Source organism: Hippoglossus hippoglossus, chromosome 16, assembly GCF_009819705.1.
Source record: "Hippoglossus hippoglossus isolate fHipHip1 chromosome 16, fHipHip1.pri, whole genome shotgun sequence".
In the NCBI taxonomy this organism is placed as follows: Eukaryota; Metazoa; Chordata; class Actinopteri; order Pleuronectiformes; family Pleuronectidae; genus Hippoglossus; species Hippoglossus hippoglossus.
Genome location: NC_047166.1, coordinates 14,652,417 through 14,672,941, shown reverse-complemented (window position 1 = coordinate 14,672,941; position 20,525 = coordinate 14,652,417). Strand labels below are relative to the sequence as shown.

At 44.7% G+C, this 20,525-nt stretch overlaps 1 protein-coding gene across 13 annotated transcripts in view; it reads right to left on the bottom strand.

Moving 5' to 3' along the window:
• phactr4b (phosphatase and actin regulator 4b) overlaps nt 1-20,525 on the bottom strand; it is a 28,837-nt gene that overhangs the window by 1,831 nt on the left and 6,481 nt on the right. For 7 of the 13 annotated variants that reach the window (XM_034611524.1, XM_034611518.1, XM_034611519.1 and 4 more), the window contains 14 exons: nt 18,232-18,329; nt 17,121-17,165; nt 10,919-11,089; nt 9,941-10,021; nt 8,496-9,017; nt 6,908-7,246; nt 5,278-5,409; nt 3,103-3,628; nt 2,481-2,779; nt 2,164-2,362; nt 1,081-1,136; nt 657-718; nt 426-563; nt 182-258 (listed from right to left, as the gene is read on the bottom strand). In XM_034611524.1, coding sequence (XP_034467415.1) covers nt 182-258; nt 426-563; nt 657-718; nt 1,081-1,136; nt 2,164-2,362; nt 2,481-2,779; nt 3,103-3,628; nt 5,278-5,409; nt 6,908-7,246; nt 8,496-9,017; nt 9,941-10,021; nt 10,919-11,089; nt 17,121-17,133 — 2,615 coding nt within the window. In that variant the 5' untranslated portion in view covers nt 17,134-17,165; nt 18,232-18,329. Of the gene's footprint in view, nt 1-181; nt 259-425; nt 564-656; nt 719-1,080; nt 1,137-2,163; nt 2,363-2,480; nt 2,780-3,102; nt 3,629-5,277; nt 5,410-6,907; nt 7,247-8,495; nt 9,018-9,940; nt 10,022-10,918; nt 11,090-12,461; nt 13,259-13,437; nt 13,544-14,466; nt 14,721-17,120; nt 17,166-18,231; nt 18,330-20,525 lie in introns of those variants that run through there. The other 6 variants (XM_034611527.1, XM_034611516.1, XM_034611514.1 and 3 more) reach the window with 6 other exon arrangements.

Below are 20,525 nucleotides of genomic sequence, written 5' to 3'. Positions count from 1 at the left end.
TCATAGGAGACTGATATATATGAGTGTGTGACATATGGTGGAGCTTGATAATATACGTTCTACTGAGTGTCATTCTAGTTCTGTCATATTTCAGCCATGTAGCCTGTAGTAACTAGGTGTATTTGATGCACTGGAAACGCAGGTGTCAACCAGGAGTGTTGTTGAATGAACCAACTGCTACCTCGTGTAAATTCTGCTCTCTTCATGAACCTCCATTTCAGTGCTCTTATAATCGTTGAGCTCCTTCCGGATCGCCGCCTAGACAAAGGCAACAGGAAAGAGATTGTCAGATAAAAGGGATTTTAAGGGGGAGGCGTCCTCACCTTCATATTGCTAAGTTAATATGATGTTGAACACAGTTTTCTATATGGAAAGTAGTTGGGTGCATTTACTGGGTCGGTGCAGAAGACACTTTGAATGCGTACCTTGTCAGCAGGCGTCAGCTTCGTCCACGGCTTCTCTGCTCTCCGGTCGTAGTCTTGGGCGTCTGTGACTTCCACGTACTCGTGAAACCGCAGGATTTTTCTCGCCTGTAGTTCTGCGACTGTGGGTCTTTGACTCAGCTACAATAAACAGGAGTTTATGTTTCAGTTTCATATCCTGCAAATACACGATGCTTTGACACTTGGATGTCTGTGCAGGATGCGGTGCCTCACCTTCCTGGTCAACCGCCGCTTGATCTCGCGAACCTCCGCTTGTCTGTCAGCGTGGTTTTTGGCTGAAGAAAGAATGAAGGAGGAGGGGAAAAAAAATCAGAAGAGCTTTATTTAGACTTTGGGTTTGAAAGCCTGGTTTGATGTGCAGGAAAAGTAGAGTAAAGCTGTTTCCAAAATTAGACATCTTAAGTGTGATCCATGTTTCAGACAAATCGTTTCAAGTGTCAACTCTTGTGTTTAGTCTGTATGTATAATGAAATGGCTTGTTAACATTTTGCTTTTTATATTACTATAATATTGAACTGAGATGTGTTTTTTGTTCAGGTCTCTATCAAGGAGTAACTGATTTCAATTTCACCGGTGGCATTATTAGATTCAGAAATGAATAAAAAAGGAGAAAAGGAAGGAAAGATTTGATACTGACGCTGAAGGATGTTTCTTTGCTCCAGCTCCTCAGCTGAGGGTCTCTGGCTCAGTCGTCTGAAGAATTAAAAAAGAAAGAAGAGCAGCACTATTTTTACACTGTTCCATCACTTTGTCGTTCGGGCAATAAGTAGGACAAAGATCTAAGAAATGATCACCTGCTTTCTTCAGGAAATGCACATTCACTCTTATCATTTTCAAGGATAAAAAGGTGATGGAACATGAACACAAGTAAGACATGATGTCTTGTGTCAGCTCTGGAGAATGGTTTCTGCTGTAGGGGGAAAAAAAAGACACTCTGGCTTGTTTTTTAGGCGCCACTGAGTCCAGGATGGAAAACAGTGTAACTTGTTTTGGTGGAACATTTGCCCCTTGGGGAGGCAATCACTGTCATTAAAGTTCAATTAAAATCAAATAAAGGATACAAATTCCCCACAAAGAAAATGCCTTAAAAATAAACATTCATGTTGACTAAAGCTGTGTTCAGACATTAACTCCGGAAATTGTCCAGAAAAGTTTGACTTTCACATATGAAGATCGCAGCAGGAGATTGTTTCGAGTCAGACATGTTTGCAACAACGGGAAAATGCCCGGAAAACATTCAGGTGATGGGTTGCACCTGGAGGCAGGAGTTAAAATCATGTGTTTTGGTTTACAGCAAATCAACTTCCGTGTCGGACCAAAAGCCCTCGAATCTATTCGTCTCTCCAAGTTATCGCTTCGTCTAATTTTGAGATTTCTTTATTCACTTTTCCAGTTTTGCTGTGGATTTTCTGGACATCTTCCTGCTGTATTCTCACATGGGCTCAATCAGACACTTTTTCCGCATATTTTACTCGAGCGTTAGCAGGATATGTTCTGAACAATTTCTGGAGCAACTGACTCAGATGTTTTCATTCTCACATACAGCACCTCCTGAAAATTTCAGGAAAATATCTGGACTTCAGTGTGTCTGAAAGCAGCTTTTGCAATTCCAGAACTATTCCTCAAACCATCAACATTTTCAGTGTGTAGCTCGGAGAATGTCGTTTCTGGTAGTGAGGTGGACTTTTAATCCAGAGTGCGAATCCGGTGAGTCGACTACCTTGTGAGTGCAGTGCCGATCTGTGCGCGTATGGCTTCCCACTGCTCCCTGCTCTGCCAGGTGAGGCCGGCCTGTCCTGGGGGCTTGTCGTCTCTGCAGCTCCTCTCCTGTATAAACCGCTCCCTGTTTGGAGCAGAGGGACGGTTGCTCAGCTTCAGAGCCAGGGTGTCCCTCCTCTTCACCCTGCTGGCGAGGGCACCTGGATAAAAACCAAGCAGACAGATTTAATCATGTTTACAAATCACTGAAGGTACAGTCTTGAAACTAAAAACTCCAAATTATGTTTAAACGTTTTCATAAACTTTGGTTGTGCTCACTTATAGGAGGCTCGTCTTCGTCGTCCTCATCCGAGTCTTCATCTTTATGAAGCACAGGACCGTCAGAGTCGCTGTCCTGTCTGTGCCTGTCATACTCTTCATCCTCCTCCTCTTCTTCGTCTTCTTCCTCTTCTTCACTGCTGTTTCCTCCTGGGATACCACCAACCCCAGCATCACCGACCAAGCATCGCCGACTCCGCGGCTCCAGCTCCGGCTGGGGAATCTCCCCATCGTATTCTTCCTCTTCTTCATCATCTTCCTCCTCCAACTCTTCCTCATCTGAGTAATCATCTTCAGATCTAATGGAAAGAGAAAATAAATAAATATATACATATTAGAAAACAGATAAAGCATATACTTGGAGACATATCCCACTCCCAACCTTATAGCGATAGCTGACTTTGCATCGATGAATATATGATATTCTCCAGATCTAAACTGAATCATCTTCTACAACATGCACAAGGCTTAAAATGGATGTGCCACTCAAGGTCACACACAAAACTGGCTTTCATGCCTGCAGAATTATTGAAATGTCTTTTGCCTGCTAACCTTGCTTTTTACTAACTTATAATTTTGTTAACAGAACAGTTCTGCTTTTATAATGTGCCGAGGGACTCACAGCTTTAGTGGTTGGATGCTGACGGGCAAGGGGCGACCTCCTCCTTGGTACTCTGGAGGAGTTTCAAAAAGCAGCGCGTGCGCACGCTGTGACCCGTCTGGATGCGGCTGAGCCGGGCCGGGACTGGACAAGGCTCGCTGGATCATGATGTGCAGCGGGATGGGAGCCGGCCGCTGGGGAGACTCGATCGGACTCGGCGGGTCGAACAGCATGGGTATGGGTTGGGGCAGCGGGTGGGGGTAGGAGTGCTGATGGTGGAGGTGGTGGGAGTGGATGTGTTGGCGGGGCGGAGAGGGTGGGATGTGAGTTGGGAGGGGAGGGGAAGGAGGTGGCGGAGGGAGCTGAAAGCCCACAGAGAGGCTGCTGTGGTCGTCAAGAGAGAGAGGTGAGGGGATGATGGGATGGCTTGAAGCAGAAGAGTCCTCTGGGGTGCGTTTGGTGACGGGGGTGGTCCTCTTGGGGGGCATGGGCGGAGACGGCTTGGCCGGCACAAGACTGGTGCCCCCAGTGGCTTGAGTGAAGTCACCTGCAAATGAGTTGATATAGTTAATTCACCCAATCACAGAAGGTAAAAAGCTGAAGATTCGGCCTGAGAGTGAGCTGCTACCAAGAGCTTTCACAGTTAGTCTAGTTCTCCACAGACATTTTGAAGTTTTTAATTTCTTCATTCAGGAGCAGGACTTGCTGATTTTTTTCACATTCAGATTTTGTAACGCTTTCACTCAAAACCCTCAAAATTCCCTGACCAATAGAATACCAGGTGTACGTGTTGACAAATGAAATTGTCCCGCCCTCACAGTGAGTGCCTTGGCTTTACTGTACATGTTTGTGAGTCCTGTATGTGCAGTTACTTTAACTGGGTTCATGCACTCACGCTCTCCATGGCTTTGTTATTACACCTGCTTCCTGTTTGAGGGGAAAAAACGGTGAGTCCATGCTGGTCAACATGGAGCGGCAAAATCAAGCAACACACATAAGTTTTTTAAAGTTGTGGGAACACTTTTGCAGTACCCACAATGCACCAACAATGAGGGCGGGACAATTTCAAACGTCACCACTAAACCACCTCTACAGACGTTTCACGTGTGTAAATAAGCAGCATGAGCAGGAAAAGAGCGGAAGCGCAGGAAATCTGAGTGCAAGTTTGAGCACAAGGTGAGCTGATCTAAACACAAAGCAGGGGCTATTTGAGTGCAAGTGCAGGGTTTTGAGTGAAAGCATTCTGTGTGTGTGAAATCAATCATTCCTGCTCTCAATCGGAAAGACCACGCTCGAATGAAGATAGGAAAACAAGACCCATAATACATCAGCCAAACATGTATGATGTACCCAACATGACAAGACACACATGAACAAATATAAATACCGGGATTACATGTCTGACCGAGCATCATTGCGCACATACAGTGAGTTGGATCACATGATCGTTTCAACATGAATGCACAAACCAGTGTTCAGCATGTGCCTCAGGTCAGAGACAGATTCAGCCTATACATGCTCTACACAGCCAGCTTCTAAACCTGGTGTTTATCTTATTGGTGCAGAAAGCTCCTAAACAAAAAGCTCAAATGCAAACCTTCAATTAATTTACATGCACATTTGTATATTTACCTTAAAATTCTTCAAAATATTCATCTTAAAAGCCACAGCCGTGCTATAGAAGTGTAATAAGAGATCAGTGTTGCCATGCAGTGGACTTCACTGAACTAGTTTACATCTTTATGTTAGAACCCTTTCAAACCCTCCACTCATCCATTCATCCAGGCAGATTCATCCATCCATCCCTGTTGAGCACAAGCTGAGTGGATTAGCAATGTAAAATTCACTGGATGCACTGCAGGCCACAGGTTGAGCCTGCAAAAGCCTCTTCCTCATTCACATGCCAAACAGGAGAGACCAGCACTGAAAACACTCACTCCAACGGAAGTCGTCTCCCACACTCACAGAGCACACAGCACGCTCATTATCAGCTCGTTAATGTGCATGCGACTCTTATATACCACACCCAAAGAAAAGCAATCAAGGCCAATCAGCAGGATAATGGCATCTGAAGGGGCGGGAAATATGATGGCGGCTTATAAAGGACGCAACAAGATGAAGAACGCAGACGCTGAAGGAGGGCATTCCACACACGGGCACCCTGGCAGCAGAGATAACCAGTGGGCCTCTTTTTACCTGAGCGCAGGCCTCCAGCCCGTCGGCAGAGGTAGACGGGCAGGGACAGGTAGACGTCATAGTCGCACTCTCGCTTCCAGCAGGACCAGTAGAGGGGAAGCTGAGCGTTCTCTCCCCCCTGCAGGGCGGAGACTAACAGGGAGGAGACGGAGGCCTTCAGCTGGTGTGTTTAATGAATGAGGCTACATGGCGTACTGTGGGGTATTTTATAAGCTAAAGGCTCGTCGTTTCATCATTTATTCACAACAATTCTATCCACACTCTTACTTGTTTCGTACTCGCAAAGGAATAGTAGGGAAATGTGCTTATTTCGTTTGGTGCTGAGAGTTGGATTAGAAGATTAACACAACGCTCATGTCTGTGTGTTAAATATTAAGATACAACCAGGGGGAGCTTATGTATTAAGACTGGGAGGAGGGGGAGACAGCCTGGTGGGATGTATGTACAAAACCAAAGTGTCTCCTGCTTTTAGCTTTATATTTAACAGACAGATCTGTGGTGTTGATTTTCTCAACAAGGATGCAAAAATATCTCCTAAATCGTCAGAATATTAATTAAAAAACAGTTAAGCTGCTTTGAGACATGAGTCAGTAGCTGCGCACATCTCTAGAGTTTTTCCCACCAGCCCCTTAGTAAAAACTGCAGAGTAAGTCCAGGTTTGCGAATACAGCAGGATTATGTCCAGAGAATTCACCACAAGCGAGAGGGTGCGTTGACGGATGCAAAGCAGGAAAAACAGCAACAATACAAATATCTCAGCATAAAAAAAGAGGAAAATCTCCGTCACCATTGTTCATATTGTGTATATTCCATGTCTGAAACGGCTTAAGTTCGACTTCATAGGACAGCTCCAGTAAACTGCCAACAACAGCATCAACATGTTTTTGTTCTATTTCTGGTTGGCCTACTCTTAATAGGCCAAATTTTGTGAGGCTAAAACTGCCGTTAAATCCCAAGTGAGTTGCGCTGCTTTCTATTTCGATGTGCTCCTAATGCAAATAACCAAAATAACCTCAAGACACCACAAACACGTCCTCTCATAATATTATTTTTCGTTATTTGACTACATGACTGATAAACAGGGGAGAACTAGAAAGCACCTCACACATCACATCATTACCGAAAAATAAACTTTGCATAATGCGATCACAACTTGTTCGGTTCCAAAGTCATCGGATCTGCTGACGAGATAAAAATGAGAAAGCTTTGCCAATTAAGGCAAGATCCCAGATGAGACAGACCCAGAGTAAACAACAACAACAACAACAACCACTACACTGCGTCTGTGTGAGCAGTGGCCCGCAGCCACAAGAGTCCCTGTTATCTTCAAAAGTCCAAAATGCTGGAAAAGTGGCAGCTAGAACAGTCCAGGCGTAATAAGTAATTAGCTGGGGAAAAGCTCCCCTAGCTGTTCAGATAACATCATTACCAGGATGTGTGTGTGTGAATGTGTGTGCAAGTGTGTTCAAGGCTTCTCTTTGCCATCACTTGTGCACTGACTCATACATGTACACACTGAACTCACCAGTGGGAAAATGCCACGTTGACTGAGCAGACATTCGAGTGTTCTTAATGCACATTTGGGACTGCTGTTGCAGGATACACTCCCTCCATTCTACCCAGAACTTACCCATCATGGCGGTGTTGTTCCTGTTCACCGGCTTGGGCGGAGGCAGAGGCGGCTGCTTGGTGACCTGAGAGGTGGAGGTTGGGGCCCCAGACTGCTGAGTGGACACACCGGCAGAGGTGACGCACCGCACGGGCTTGGGTGCTGCAGGCGGGGGGCCGGAGGGAGAGGAGTACTGGGACGCGGGGTGGTTGCACGGGGTGCGGGGCGACCCCTCGCTGTCGGGTTCAGGGGCGGAGCTCATCAGCCACTTTGGAGCCATGACGGGCTGTTTGGGTGGAAGAGGTTCACGCAGGGTGTTCCGCAGGGCTTCAGCGTCAGGGACAAAGTGGCTGTCTGACTCTGAAACACAGTTTTTAACAAGTTTATTCTAGTTAAATTAGTTCAAAACGACAACCACAGCTCAGCAATCAACTGGGATTGAGAAATTAAACGACAAAATGCCAGGGACACAAATCAGTGTCCAACTGCGGTGCATACGCAATATTCTACACAGCAGGCATTTACAAAGAGCGTATTTATCTTTTCCTTTATTGAATTAGCCGCATCTCATAATAAAAAACATCTTTAGAAATGTTTCAGTTCCTGCACAGAGCACTGAGCCATTTCCTGCCGCTTCACCACTCCAAGCGCTCTCTGCGATAGCACTTGTTTGAGAATTGCATTATCTAGGGATCAGCTGTGAAGATAAACAGAGTAGGCGGCCGCAATTACCACCAAAGACCCACCCTCCCTCCCCCTGTCCACCCGACTGCACCACACCCCCGGGCGGGCCCCCACACTGCTGCCACTGCTACAGCTGCTGCCGCTGCTCCCACGCCATTCCTCAAAGCTCTGAAGTTGAGGGTTATTTATTTACAGCCAAGCCTCTAAAACGGTGACGCCACACGGCCAGAGAGGAAATAATCAAGAGGGAAGGAGGAAGTGAGTGTGAACAACGGAGAGGAGAGAGGTAGAGATAGAAAAGGAGGACAGAGAGCAGGGGGTGTGATAAAGATAGAAAGAGTGGGAGAGAGAAGCAGCATCAGAAAGGAGATAAGAAAAACGCAAAGAGAGAGAGAAAGAGAGAGAAAAGAGCAAAGAGGCGACGCACAGGAGCTAATATGGCGTTTTCAATGTGACAATATGACAGTGGGTCATGTGTCAGACACATTGGACAATTTAAAGTCTGAAAAGAGCACAAAACACCATTATTTCTCAAAGTGCTCAGTGGAATCAGTGAGCTGTGGCTCCACCAATTATCACTGAAGTGACAGAGTTAGCGTTAAAGGGCAATAATGGGTTTAGTGATCGTGACACATTAATTAGGAGAGGAGAAGAGAGGACGAGCTATTCCCTCATGTGCCTGAATAAGAAGCGGTAGCTGGAGCAGGGCCCTTGGGAGCCGCCAGGAGCCTGTCTATATCTGGGAGGACAGCACACAAGCAGGAAAGTGACAGCAAGAGGGAGGGAGAAAAATACATGGACTGAAGAAACGCTTATAACCTACGCTTATTAATTAAGTTTTAAAACATGCAACATACAGCTTGGACCTGGACCCAACAGGGATCTTATGATCACAGCAGTTGGTGGAAGATCTCAGGTGACTCACCTCTGTGGGCCCTTCCCTCCTCAGCTGATGCATGTCGAGGAAGAGCCGGTTTCCAGTCCGTTTCCACAGGCCTGCTCCGCCTGCCATCCTCCGACGGGGCCTTCTGCAGCCCAGGCCTCCTCTGACCGTCCTCGGGGTGAAGTCGGCCTCCACGTCGGCACTCCTCCATCTGGCCGTGAATCTGTCCCTGCCAGACCAAGTTAGGCTTCCACTCGCCCTCAACGTGCACACGTGGACCCATCCCTCCACCTCTGCGCACGTCCTCATGCAGTCCTGTACCCCTCGAACATGGAGCTCCCCGGCGATCTCCGTCCGAGGAGGGAGGGCGGCCCCTGCGGTCGTCCGGCTGGGCGAGCCAGGCCTGGTTCATCCTAAAGTCTGACTCAGGGGGGAGTTTGCCCTGGCTGCACGGGCTCCTGGCGCTGCTGACGACTCCTGCACCTCCACCTCCAACCCCTGCGCTCACAGGCAGAGTGTGACCGTTCTTCACATAGGGCTGCTTCAGGTTGTGTGTGTCTGTGCCTTGAAAGAACACAAGTCTTTGGTAAGCAAACATAAAAGTGAGAGGATCCAACACTATTCTGAGTCACTGAGTTGGAAATGAGACACTAAACATCCACTCAATCTAAAATATTCATGTTTACCACTGGCAGCGTCATGTTTGATGATGTAGAATATTCATGTCATTTACTTTTCCTTCCCTCGCTGAATCTAGATGTGATTCACATTAAGATTAGTGGATTAATCCACTATGTGATTCACAAAACATTACAAAGGAACAACTTTGATACTGACTGGTTCATGTTTTCTGTGTTTAATTAAGTGAAAAAGACAAATATTCACTAGTTCTAGCTTCGAGAATATGAGTATTTGCTGCCACTCTGGTTCATATTCATGTGAATTGAATACGTTTTGGTTTCTAACTGTCTAACAAGCAATTTAAAGTTAATTCTTTGGGCCCTGTTATAATGTGATAGGCCCTTTTTACCATTTAATGACATTTTAAAGACAGAAAAATGAATGAAAAAAAAAACTCCAGCCCTGTAGACAGAGTCTGTGTTTGTTGGTGTGATGAAGGAGCAGCTGTAGGTTTTACAAATGGGCTCCTGCGACAGCGGGGCCGGCTGCAGAACACATGCACACACCCTCTCAAAGCTGTTTTGCTGCAGGGCACAATTCGTTCCACTTTCCCTCAGCTCTGGAGAGTAACATGCCATTTTAAATAGACATTACATTACTTTAATGAAGGTGAAAGTAAATGTACCTTTTTTTAAAGTAACATGTCTGAGACTGGTGCTGAACAGGAGGACGGTGCTCCTGCCATAATGCACTGATGACTTAACAGTACTGTCTGTGTGGGTGTGACAGCCTCGGGGCTGCTGCTGCTGTCAAGATGCACACGCCGTTGTGCAGAGAGATCAGATGAACCACAGGAGCTCTCTTACCGTTGTCCGGGACATCTTTCAGCACGCCCTGCTCTATGAGCTCCTGCCGCGTGCGCCTCGTCGACATCTTTCTCTCCAGCTCTGTCACACATATGGAGAATTTCAGTTAAATGCAGATTGAAGATCTACACAAGGAAAAATAATATTTCAGGAAAATCACGTGTGACTTCATGCTCCGGAATTCAAAAATGTTTTTTTAAGTTTAGATGTTTTGTCAGCAGCTTAGTTTTATTGCAAATGGACTGATAGTATGAATATACAGGTAGTCTACAGCTATGCACATGACCTTTCGTATACCACTTGAATTTACATATAAGACTGACTTGAAATGTAAATACACACCAATAGTGAAACTCTACTTTTTCCAAGTAAACACATTTATGTCTGTTAGACTTCACCACCTTGATCCCCATTGTTCAAAGTTGGAAAGACTTTCGACACACAGTGGACTTTTCATAAGCTCCTACAGGCACTGGCTTTGACCAGCAGGAACTCGTCATTCTCAAGCCACTTAACGTTAAACTTGCATTAACCCCATGTTCATAAACGAGCCAGCAGGCTGGAAAGGAAGGTATTAGTTAAACGTATAAACTTGACCAGAAACAGACTAATTGCCCAATGGATACCAGAACTAATAATTCTTCTTCGGTCTGGCAGAGTACAGACATTTTCGCGTTGAAATTGGTGGTTAATTTAACACATCAAATCGGAATTAAAAAGACAATTGAATACTATTTAAGGCCTTTTATTTGTAAAATCTCTTTTACGACATTGGAAGACTTTTCAAGGAGAAACCAAGAGGCCTGTAACATTCAGGTAGGAACACAAGCATCAAGGAATTCTGGTGAAAGCTGAATGTAACTGATATGAATCAATATGAGCAGTGAGAAAGGAGGTGTGTGTGTGTGTGTGTGTGTGTGTGTGTGTGTGTGTGTGCGTGTGTGTGTGTGAGGTGAACAATGGGTTCAAATCACAAACCTTCCGAAGTTTCCTTGAACTTGTCGCTGCTTTTCTTCTTCCGCCATTTCCACGGCTTGAAGATCTTGCCAAGGGTAGAGAACTTGCCCTTACGCTTTGGGGGAGGGGTGCTGTCCCCCGTGCTGCCCCCCTCTCCCACCATTGTGCCGTGGTGCTGCTCAGCTTCATCATCTGAAGAAACAGAGCGAACATTATAAACATTTTAAAATGGGGAGACAGGAGCCTGGGAAGTAAGAGCATAGATCCATCGGCTGTCACAATAGTCTGACGGAGGCCTCACTGAGCTCATCTGCCACCTTTGAAAAGAGGTGCCGTGCTCATTACGGCTCTTATTATCTTTAGACATCAGTTCTCGGGGACTGAGTGTGCTTTGGCAGGGTGATGCTGAGCGCTCATGGACTCCTCCACATATCCACAGTTAACAGGAGAGGTCTGAAGCTGGCGTTAAGCCACGATCACTCTCTCTCTTTCTCTCTCGCTCTCTCTCTCCCTCTGTCAAGTGCTCACATTCCTTGGCTGGATGGAGACTTGTGCCTTATCAGCTATTCAGCTCAGAGAGGAGAGCAGGCGCACACACTCACACACACACACAAATGCCATCACACATCAGGGGGAAAAAAACTGTCAATCCTGTTACATACATACGGCTAACAAGTGTGTAGCAGAACCTTTTTAAAAAACCCTGATCATTATGAGACGCTGTTACAACTTGAAGTACTCCATTAAATTGGCAGCGGTGGTTGCTTATTCCTGGTTATGTAATTGACAGGCCAGCTGACAGGGTGCTGAGCTCACAGGGTTTCAAACATTAGCTCTCTCTCTCTCTCTCCAGGCTGCAGCTGCTGTGTTCTGCAGACATAATATTTACCAGTGGAGGGAGAATAGGGTCCGATTCAAAACATCCAGACTCCTGCGCGCGCACGCGCGCACACACACACACACACACACACACACACACACACACACACACACACACACACACACACACACACACACACACACACACACACACACACACACACACACACACACACACACACACACACACACACACACACACACACACACACACACACACACAGGATGTCTTCTCCACAATACTCCCATTCCCACAACAATATATTCTCCTCACACAACTCCAACAATACTGATATGGCTTATTTAGCAGTGCAATAAAGAACACAGCAACATAACAACACAACATCATTCCTGGTCCTTGACCGACTCTTTGTTTGACTCACTGAGGGGAAGTTAGAGCGGGCAGGGTTTCAGGATCTCGCTGGGGGACTTTTCAGCCTGGTGGACGGCAGCTGACACAGGATTCAAACCTATTTTTGCAGCTGCAGGACAGAGTCTTTTACCGCTTCTGCACACGGCTACCTCAGGGCTGCAGGCAGGGTAGAATTTGACCCAAATGCTTACATAGTGTTTAGAAACTCGACCGTCTGTAAAACCTCCAATACACAAGTTCATCCATTCCTGCCAATTTAAAACAGCTTTTCTCTGAAATTCCTGAAAAGTTTAAAAGAAATTACTCGTCTACCTGGAAGAGGGGTGTTAAGTGTCCAGCTTGCATGGTGGTGGGACTTTAAACAGCATGCCATGGGAGAGCAGGGAGCATTTGTCAACCCCAACTAACCAACTGTCCTGTATAAATCCCAACAATCAAATCAACAAGGAAGAGAAATCCCAGCGGGTCGAGTTGCAGGAAACGACATCAGAAAGGGTCCGGGTTCAAGAAACACGTCCGCACCATGGAAATCCAGCTTATCTTGGCAAGGTATAGATCTTGGGATTCAGTCCAGCTGCCATAACATCCAGATTAAGCGTTGCTTTAAGACAGCTTCCCGGCGATCCAGAGTCTGAGGTTCTCACACAGCAGACTGCGGCTCAGCTGAAGCCAGTGAAGCAGGATAAGAGCCGACTGTGCCAGGCCCCACGCTTCCGAGAGGCACTGCAGCGATGACGATCCCAGCCGGCTCGGCTCGTGCAGCAGGCGTCCGCTTGAAAAGATTACTGTATCCTCAGAAGATTTGTACATTAGCCAGTGTTGTCCGATTGTAAAACGTGTCAATCCCCCGAAACACACACACACACACACACACAAAGTCACTAAGTACAGTACATCCAACTCAATTATCACATTCAACAGAGCCGTGGATCCCTTGAAAACAATTCTTCACAGATACAAAGACACACTCTCCAACATGTCATTGTTTCAGCTGTGGTGAGAGGAGGTCTGGTGTGTGGTGGCACTACAGCTGTGTGTCACTGTGGGAACGGGTTAAAAAAGAAAAACTAGAAAACAGTGAAAAAGTACAGGACTTATGGAAGTGGGGGTGGGGGGTCCAGCCTGGAAACACAGGGAGGAAACAGCACTCCACCCTGATTCTGTGACCGAGAACAAAGACAACCTCTTCCCCTCACACTCAATAACACAGTCAACTGTACAGCTCGTGGAAACACAGTGCTGGAAGGTACGACACTGAAACGCCAGAGAAATTAAATCATATTCTCACCGATGATGTAACACGTTTCCATTCAGAACAAATCCACAACCAGATTCCTAGGAGTCATGCTCTGCAATCAGGAGGCCTGCCAAGATAAGGCATACCAGTCAGGAAACACGGGGGGGCATGTGACACTGCGCTCGTGTGTGTTCCTCTGACGTAGCCTCATCCTGAAGCCACGCCCACCTTTCACCCTCTCGAACACATCCCAGAGAGGCCAGATTCACCTCTGACCTCATGACTCAATGAGTCACGGCTGTGCGGTCAGGTGAGCATGTGGTCAAAGAAAACTGTTGTTTTAAAAAAAAGGACCCTGGCCGTTATCCAACCTGCGAGCCCTGTAGCCCCAATCCCAATCACTTACATAAGAAACCTGCTTCCACAGGGCGCAATGGTTGGGAAACACAACCTATTATAACCCTAATCTTGTGCAGATTATGAGACTTTATCCATTTTATTGACTGCACAGAGTGGTTATAATCTGCGTGATTGGTCCTTGTGGAATCTTGTGGGCCTGAAAACCAGTTGATCATTGACCACTAAGTCAAATAAATCCAATTATAGTATGTTATTCTATGTAAAAACATTGTGAATTCACTACTTCACTAAGTCATGACCTCTGTTCAAAGATGAATTGGGTCTGTTTACAACTTGAAAACTGTTTACTAATTAAAAAGGGAAAATACTGGTGGATCCAAACAGATTTCAGCTTAAATCCCCAATTCCTTAAATAAAACATCTATCCGGCAACTAAATCCAAGTTCCTGTGCATTGTCAGATAAGAAAATAAGAGCATGAGAGTGTGAAAACACAGCTGAGATTCATCCACGTGATCCTGATGATTTAACATTCCTTGTGGTGGTGAAAGTGAAGGGGGTAGAGAGTGGGAGAGGAGACTGTGCAAAGTTGATTATATAATCTCCAAAACCTTATTTCTCCTTAAACTTAAAATGCCCTGAAAAGCTCAAAATCAATAGGAATGGGATGTATAAGTGTGCACAGTACACAAAACGTGCATCAGTGAGTCCAGAAACTCACCGCCATCGTTGTGTTTCTGTGGGTCTTGAGCTGGAGTCTCCACACGAAGGCTCTGTCCCATGATCCAGCCCCTGTGGGGCCTCGACCTGTCCTGCACCCAAATATGTGCACACTACACCGGGTGGATCAGCAGCGACACCTGCCCTCCTCCTCCTTCTTCTACACTGTCCCCTGTCCCCTGTCCGTCTATCTCTTGTTTTCTCCTCTCCGTTCCTCTTGTCTGCCCTTCTTCTACGATTTTCACTTCAGACCTTCCTCGGCCCCTCCCTCTCGCAATCTCCTTAAGACCTTCCCTCCCTCTCTAGGAGCTGGACTCCCCCCTCTCTCCCTGACCCTCCCTCCTTGGCTCACAGCACAGGTCAGCGTTCACCGAGAGAGGGATGCCTACCATTCCAGGGAGAAAGACGAGTTACAGTATGTTTTCAATTTCATGCGTGTACTGCAGCATGTGGTGCAATGTGCACATCCAATAATGTACGATGTGATCTGGCTATGATGGGGCATTGGGTCTCAGGAGAACAAGGGCTCGCATGATCACAACAATGATTCAGGCCAAACCAGAAGAACAATAGAAGGACAAAACCACCTCGGAAAAAAAGCAGACTAAAAACCAGAGCTGAGACCACATTGTTTGGCCTGAAAACTTTTATGTGTCTAACACACTGTTAACAGTATTTCTTCCCTTCATAGAGCTGACAAGGAGAACAGATGATAGAGATAAAGATGGCATCTAAAGAATCCACTCTTGAATATGTAAAGTTTGTGAAGGATGGAGGAGGAAAAAAAACTGGAGCGATTTCAATCAACGGCCTCAATCAGGGGAAATACTGCACGAGATCAGAGAGGCGACCTTTTAGTGGAGCAGCGTAAAGGTCAAGTGTGGCTGGGACGCTTCCCCATCGCTACATGTGAGCGTGAACAACACACGTGGATCAACCGCAGCACTGCAGCTGCTACGATGACAACTTGTTAAAGGAGAAAAGAAGGATCGCAAGTCAATCTGGTTTCTATATCCTGTATGCACGTCAATATCAGTACCACTGGTGTTGTTCAGTGTTTATCATGCTGCTCACCTCCCTTCATGCCTCCAGACACCGTTTCATGCACATCTCCAAGTCGCTTATCACAATATGAGCAGACTTTGGTAGCATTAGCATGACTTTGACTTTGTTTGCCAAGGAAAGCTGCCCCTTTTGGAAACGGGAAAGCAAGAAACAAAAAGCGAAACCACTTTCTCTAAACTAGAGACCAGCAGTGTGTGTCCTGGACCCCCTGAATTAGTGCTTCGATTCCTTTTGAGGTCTCGAGTGTCTTCAGAAATCCCTGTCCGACTCTGCCTCGGAGGAATCCACAGAATCAAGCTGTGTCATTACGCCTGGATGGATCAGAGTTTTCCGAGCGTTTGGCTGCATCTCAAGCTGTTTATAAAAACGGAGAGCTTGTGTGTGCTTGTGGGTTTCGGCAGCGTTCCTTTTCCTCTTCCTCGTGCCCCACATACAGCCTTCACATCGGGCCGCCTTCCAAAGAGAGCTGAGCCAATCCACATGAGTCCAGAACCTGTTGGCCTGACCTGGATAAGAGACTGGGCCAGGCCACTTCAGCAGGCGGACAAGCTGAGCCAGGTGCACACGAACATATGTGCACGTACGCGGCCCCGCCCGACATGAGTCTCACTCATGGCAGAAAATCAAGCCTTTTTCAAACATGTTTTTCATATACATGTGTCTGTATATGCTTAGAGTTTTAATATGTATACAGGCATTTTCTTTGATTGTGATAAGGCATCAAAGGATGAAGTGAGTACGGACAGGAGGGAGAACAATCAGCTATTTCTAAAGTATGCTGTTCAAGGACATTTTAGTAAATACATTAAATATAAATATAATGGATTAAAAAGTGTGATGTCACCTGTTTCTTGATAGTAAAGCAAATAAGTGGTACATTAACACGCTTGCCACATTCTGCTGGTGCATTTCCCACACTTTCACAACATACCTGTAGATGTTTTCCACAGCTTTGTAGTGTTTAGCATTGTGTAAGGCTTTTATTGTGAAGAAGCCACAGGAAGTCTTATTAGTGATAGTAACAACCACAATGAATGGCTTAGCATAAAAAACACATTTTGGCATATTTACCAAGTTTTTTGGCAGATCAATTTTACAAAAGGAAACTTTCTCACTGAAGAGCTGCAGGTGGTTTTAACCAGAAACTAGAGCCTGACCAACATGGATTATTAATGCGGATGCCGATAATAGGGAGTAAGAAATTTCCGATACAGATGGTCAATATATTAAAAGAATAATATTTTTTTTATTCAAAGATGTCGTTATCAAGTCCTTAAGACAAAGAAATGCAATTGAGGTTTGATATTTTACAGTTACATAAAAACTTAAATAACTCTAAATAAATTAAAAAAACAAATACCACCAAATATATATACACACACGCTAAGCCTAGCGGGGGAAACTGATCCTCAGTCAGACTCGGAGGTTGAGAAGATGTATGGCTGTAGTCCTGAACGGCTCATAAACAGTGCGAGGCCAGACAGAGCCCATAAACACAGTGAAATGTACAGCGAGATGAGTGGATCTACAGCTCTGCCCGCAGCATTAACACTGCACTTAACAAACCACAACGAGCAACTTGGTACTCACCACGATTTTCCATTACAGAGTTTGAGGCACACAAGTCGACGGTTCCTGAAAAAAACAGTTTGAGAAATCAGCACCAGTTCAGAGTGAGAGCGGAGACACTTTCTGTTAAAGCAGTGGAGTCGCAGTGGTCAGTTGGTTTTTACTCAGACCCTTCTTTGCAAGTGATGATTCAAAAAGAAAAAAACATCAAGTCTGTGGTCCTGAACTCATGAGATATTTACTGTTAAATGTTTTCATTAAAATTCCTTGAGAGCCCTAAGTTATCTTCCCCATGTATAAAAGCATGTGAAGCATCCAAAGATAAACCCAGGAATTCTCCGCCACTGTCAAGTCAAATTAAAAGTCAAACCACAGTCACGTAGTCACATTATTTAGCTGAAGAAATCACATCTTCTTATTATACTAGATTAACTGCTCCATTGGTCTTTTGACATTAGCTGATGATTTGGATTCACGTATACAGTTTATGCCAATTTCTATGAATTCAAGACCGTGGTTATGATTGAAAGATTGTAAAAGAAAGGTTGCAGGTGATGCTCACGTTTTTTTTTAACGTTTTTACTTTTAAACTTTTGCCCATTAAAAAATCTGAGCTTTTTCTTTCATCTTTCAAGTCAAGTAATGATAATTTTTGACTCAGGGTTTGGGACACAGGGCTGGAAGATCAAATCAAGTTCAAAATGTTCACATCAATCGATATTGATAATTATTGCGATAAATGTCACAATATTTTTTAGGTTTAAAGACAGATCTTTGCTCCTGAGTGACTTTAGGTTTGACTTTACATCTTTATAACTCTAACTTCAACATCAGACTATAAAAAAGTCTATAAAGTCAGTTTATAAAATGAAGTGGCCCGGTGGGCAAGTTATATAATGGGTATGTGCCTGGACATTATATAACACCGGTAACACCGGCTACCACAGCAACCCTACAATGCATAAGAAATAGATCAATATATATTTGGATTTTTGTTATGTTGCAATTGATGAAATTTATATTGTGACAATTATTGATATAGTTTTATCGCCCTATTGTGACATTACACTAAAAAATAAACATAGAATCATTAACAGGGCTTTTGAAGTATATATGTAAGGTGCATACATACACAGTAGAAAGTCATGGATGGGGCGGGGGTGGTAGCGGTATAGCAGTACTCATTCAGGTCTCCTGATGATGACGGCAGCTCCATCCATCGTGACCCCTCTGGTGAGGAAAAACAAAAAAAGATGAGATCATAGTTAGTCATAAACCAAGAGCATTGCCAAGAATAAGATTAAAGATTAATGGGGAACCATGGATTCCCAGAAACTTGGATGCATCCCTGCCAGAATAAAACCCCCGCAACATATCTCAATGATAAAGTCTTGGCTTGAAGACGAAGACCCCATTTAAACCGGACATCAAGTGTTATGTGCATGATGATCGAACGTGAAGAGAGCAAACTACAAGGTGTAAATGGGCTGCAGCATAATGATGACATCAAGCTTCAGTTTAAGATGCTAACAAAACCCTCCACCCGCTCTATCTGTCATGTAGCAGAGCCGCCGGGTTACGACTGCGCTGAGAGGCCAGTCAGACTCCAGCTCAAACTTTACCTGCAGCTGCAGCACTGTGTATGGGTGTCACAGCCAGAGGTACAACACCAAACCTCAGGAACGAACGTGAACACGCTCGCTACTTCTGTATAGTGTCACGAACTTGAGCAGGTCTGGTGTAACAGTATTTTATCTCATGAGGGACAATAAAGGACGTCATACTGGTGCTCGAGTTAAAATCAGCACTCAGACAATGTTGAAACTACTCAAAACGTCTAAGCACTCTCCTCGAGACACTTCAGCAACATAATTAACTGCGTCACTTCATAACCACAGGCTAAACCTTTTAAAAACCTGAAGTGGATCATTTATTCATTACTTTAGTTATCGACTGTTCTGGTGAAGCAAATTCCCTAGAAACTTTGAGAAAAAATAAAGGAATTCATTGGAAACCTGCTAATGTGATATTGACCTGCAGCTATGAACTTATTCCGGACAACTGTAACTCTTAACTGTGCAGAATGTGCCACCACTACTGACAACTATTTCTCCTCTTGCAAGATGCTGAACCACAAATTGTCCCTGACGGCTGTGTCGATAGAATATAGACGCATGTAGAAGCTTTGTGTGAATGGGTGAATGTGACTTGTGGTTGAAGTGGTAGATGTGGAAAAGCACCATACAAATGCACCATATCTGTTTAATCAGGATTATTAGATAGGGAGTTTCTCTTGGGATTAAAGATACAACTATAGTCTATGTTACAGGAGATCGGTTGAATGCTACTCACAAATACACAAGTTAATTGAGTACAGGTTAAAACGGAGGCAGATGATTTTCCTTTGTTTGGATGGCAGTGTCAGAAAGACAGGGCAGACAGAGAGCCCCGGGGCAGAGAGCAGCCGAGCAGGAGGAAACAGAGTCAGCTGCGATTTGACTCAGTTCAGAGACGAGACCGAGTTTGGCACCAACAGACAGACGCTGTTATGAGCAGAACTTCCAGTGCCCGTCTCAGACTGGAACACAAAAAGCTTCTCATAAAAGAAACGGAGCAACTTAGCAGACTTTACTTCATGCCGCACATGTTGGACCTACTTCATTTTAAAAGGATGGAAATATCAATATCTGCTCTGCTCATTTTTAAAGAGAAAAAAAAGGGGGGTATGGATTTTAATGAGGTCGGATGGAAAGACAACTGAAAGCCATTTCTTTTAGTGCTGAAACTTCAACAAACACATTCAATAGTCAATTGACTGTTTTAAGAAAACACCAAATATGTTCACGGTTTTTCTCTCCTCAAAAGTGAAGAAATTAAGCATTTATTTGCCATTCATGGTTTTAAACTAAATGTCTGTGTGCTTGTTTTGTGATTGCTGATAAGAATAAAAAACAGAACATGTAAAGACATCCACTTACATCTTAAAGATAATCAATAAAGAGGATTGACAGAATCTTCAATAATGAAAATAATCATTAGTTCCAGCTCTAGCTCATACCCTTAGTCTATTAATCCATAAATTGGAAACAATGTTGTTCGCCAATCAATCACTGAAGTAGTTCATTCAGTTCAATTAAAAAGTTATAACTTCTTTCTATTCTTGTCCTTCTTTCACTTTGGATAAAAGTATCTGTCGAAAGAGTAAATGTACAGTTCTCAGTTCTGCTTTATTTCTGTGGAAAGAGTCTGCGCAGCAGTTGAGCCGCGGTATCAAGGTCCCGCCTATATACGCACTCGACCAATCAAGAATCAGTCTCAGCTGTCAATAATGACACCCTATTTTTACAGCACCTAATTACTAATTAAAACCTGTCAGCCATACTTTATCTTAAAGGCTAAGATGGAGGACGCTGGGTTTAGGACCTA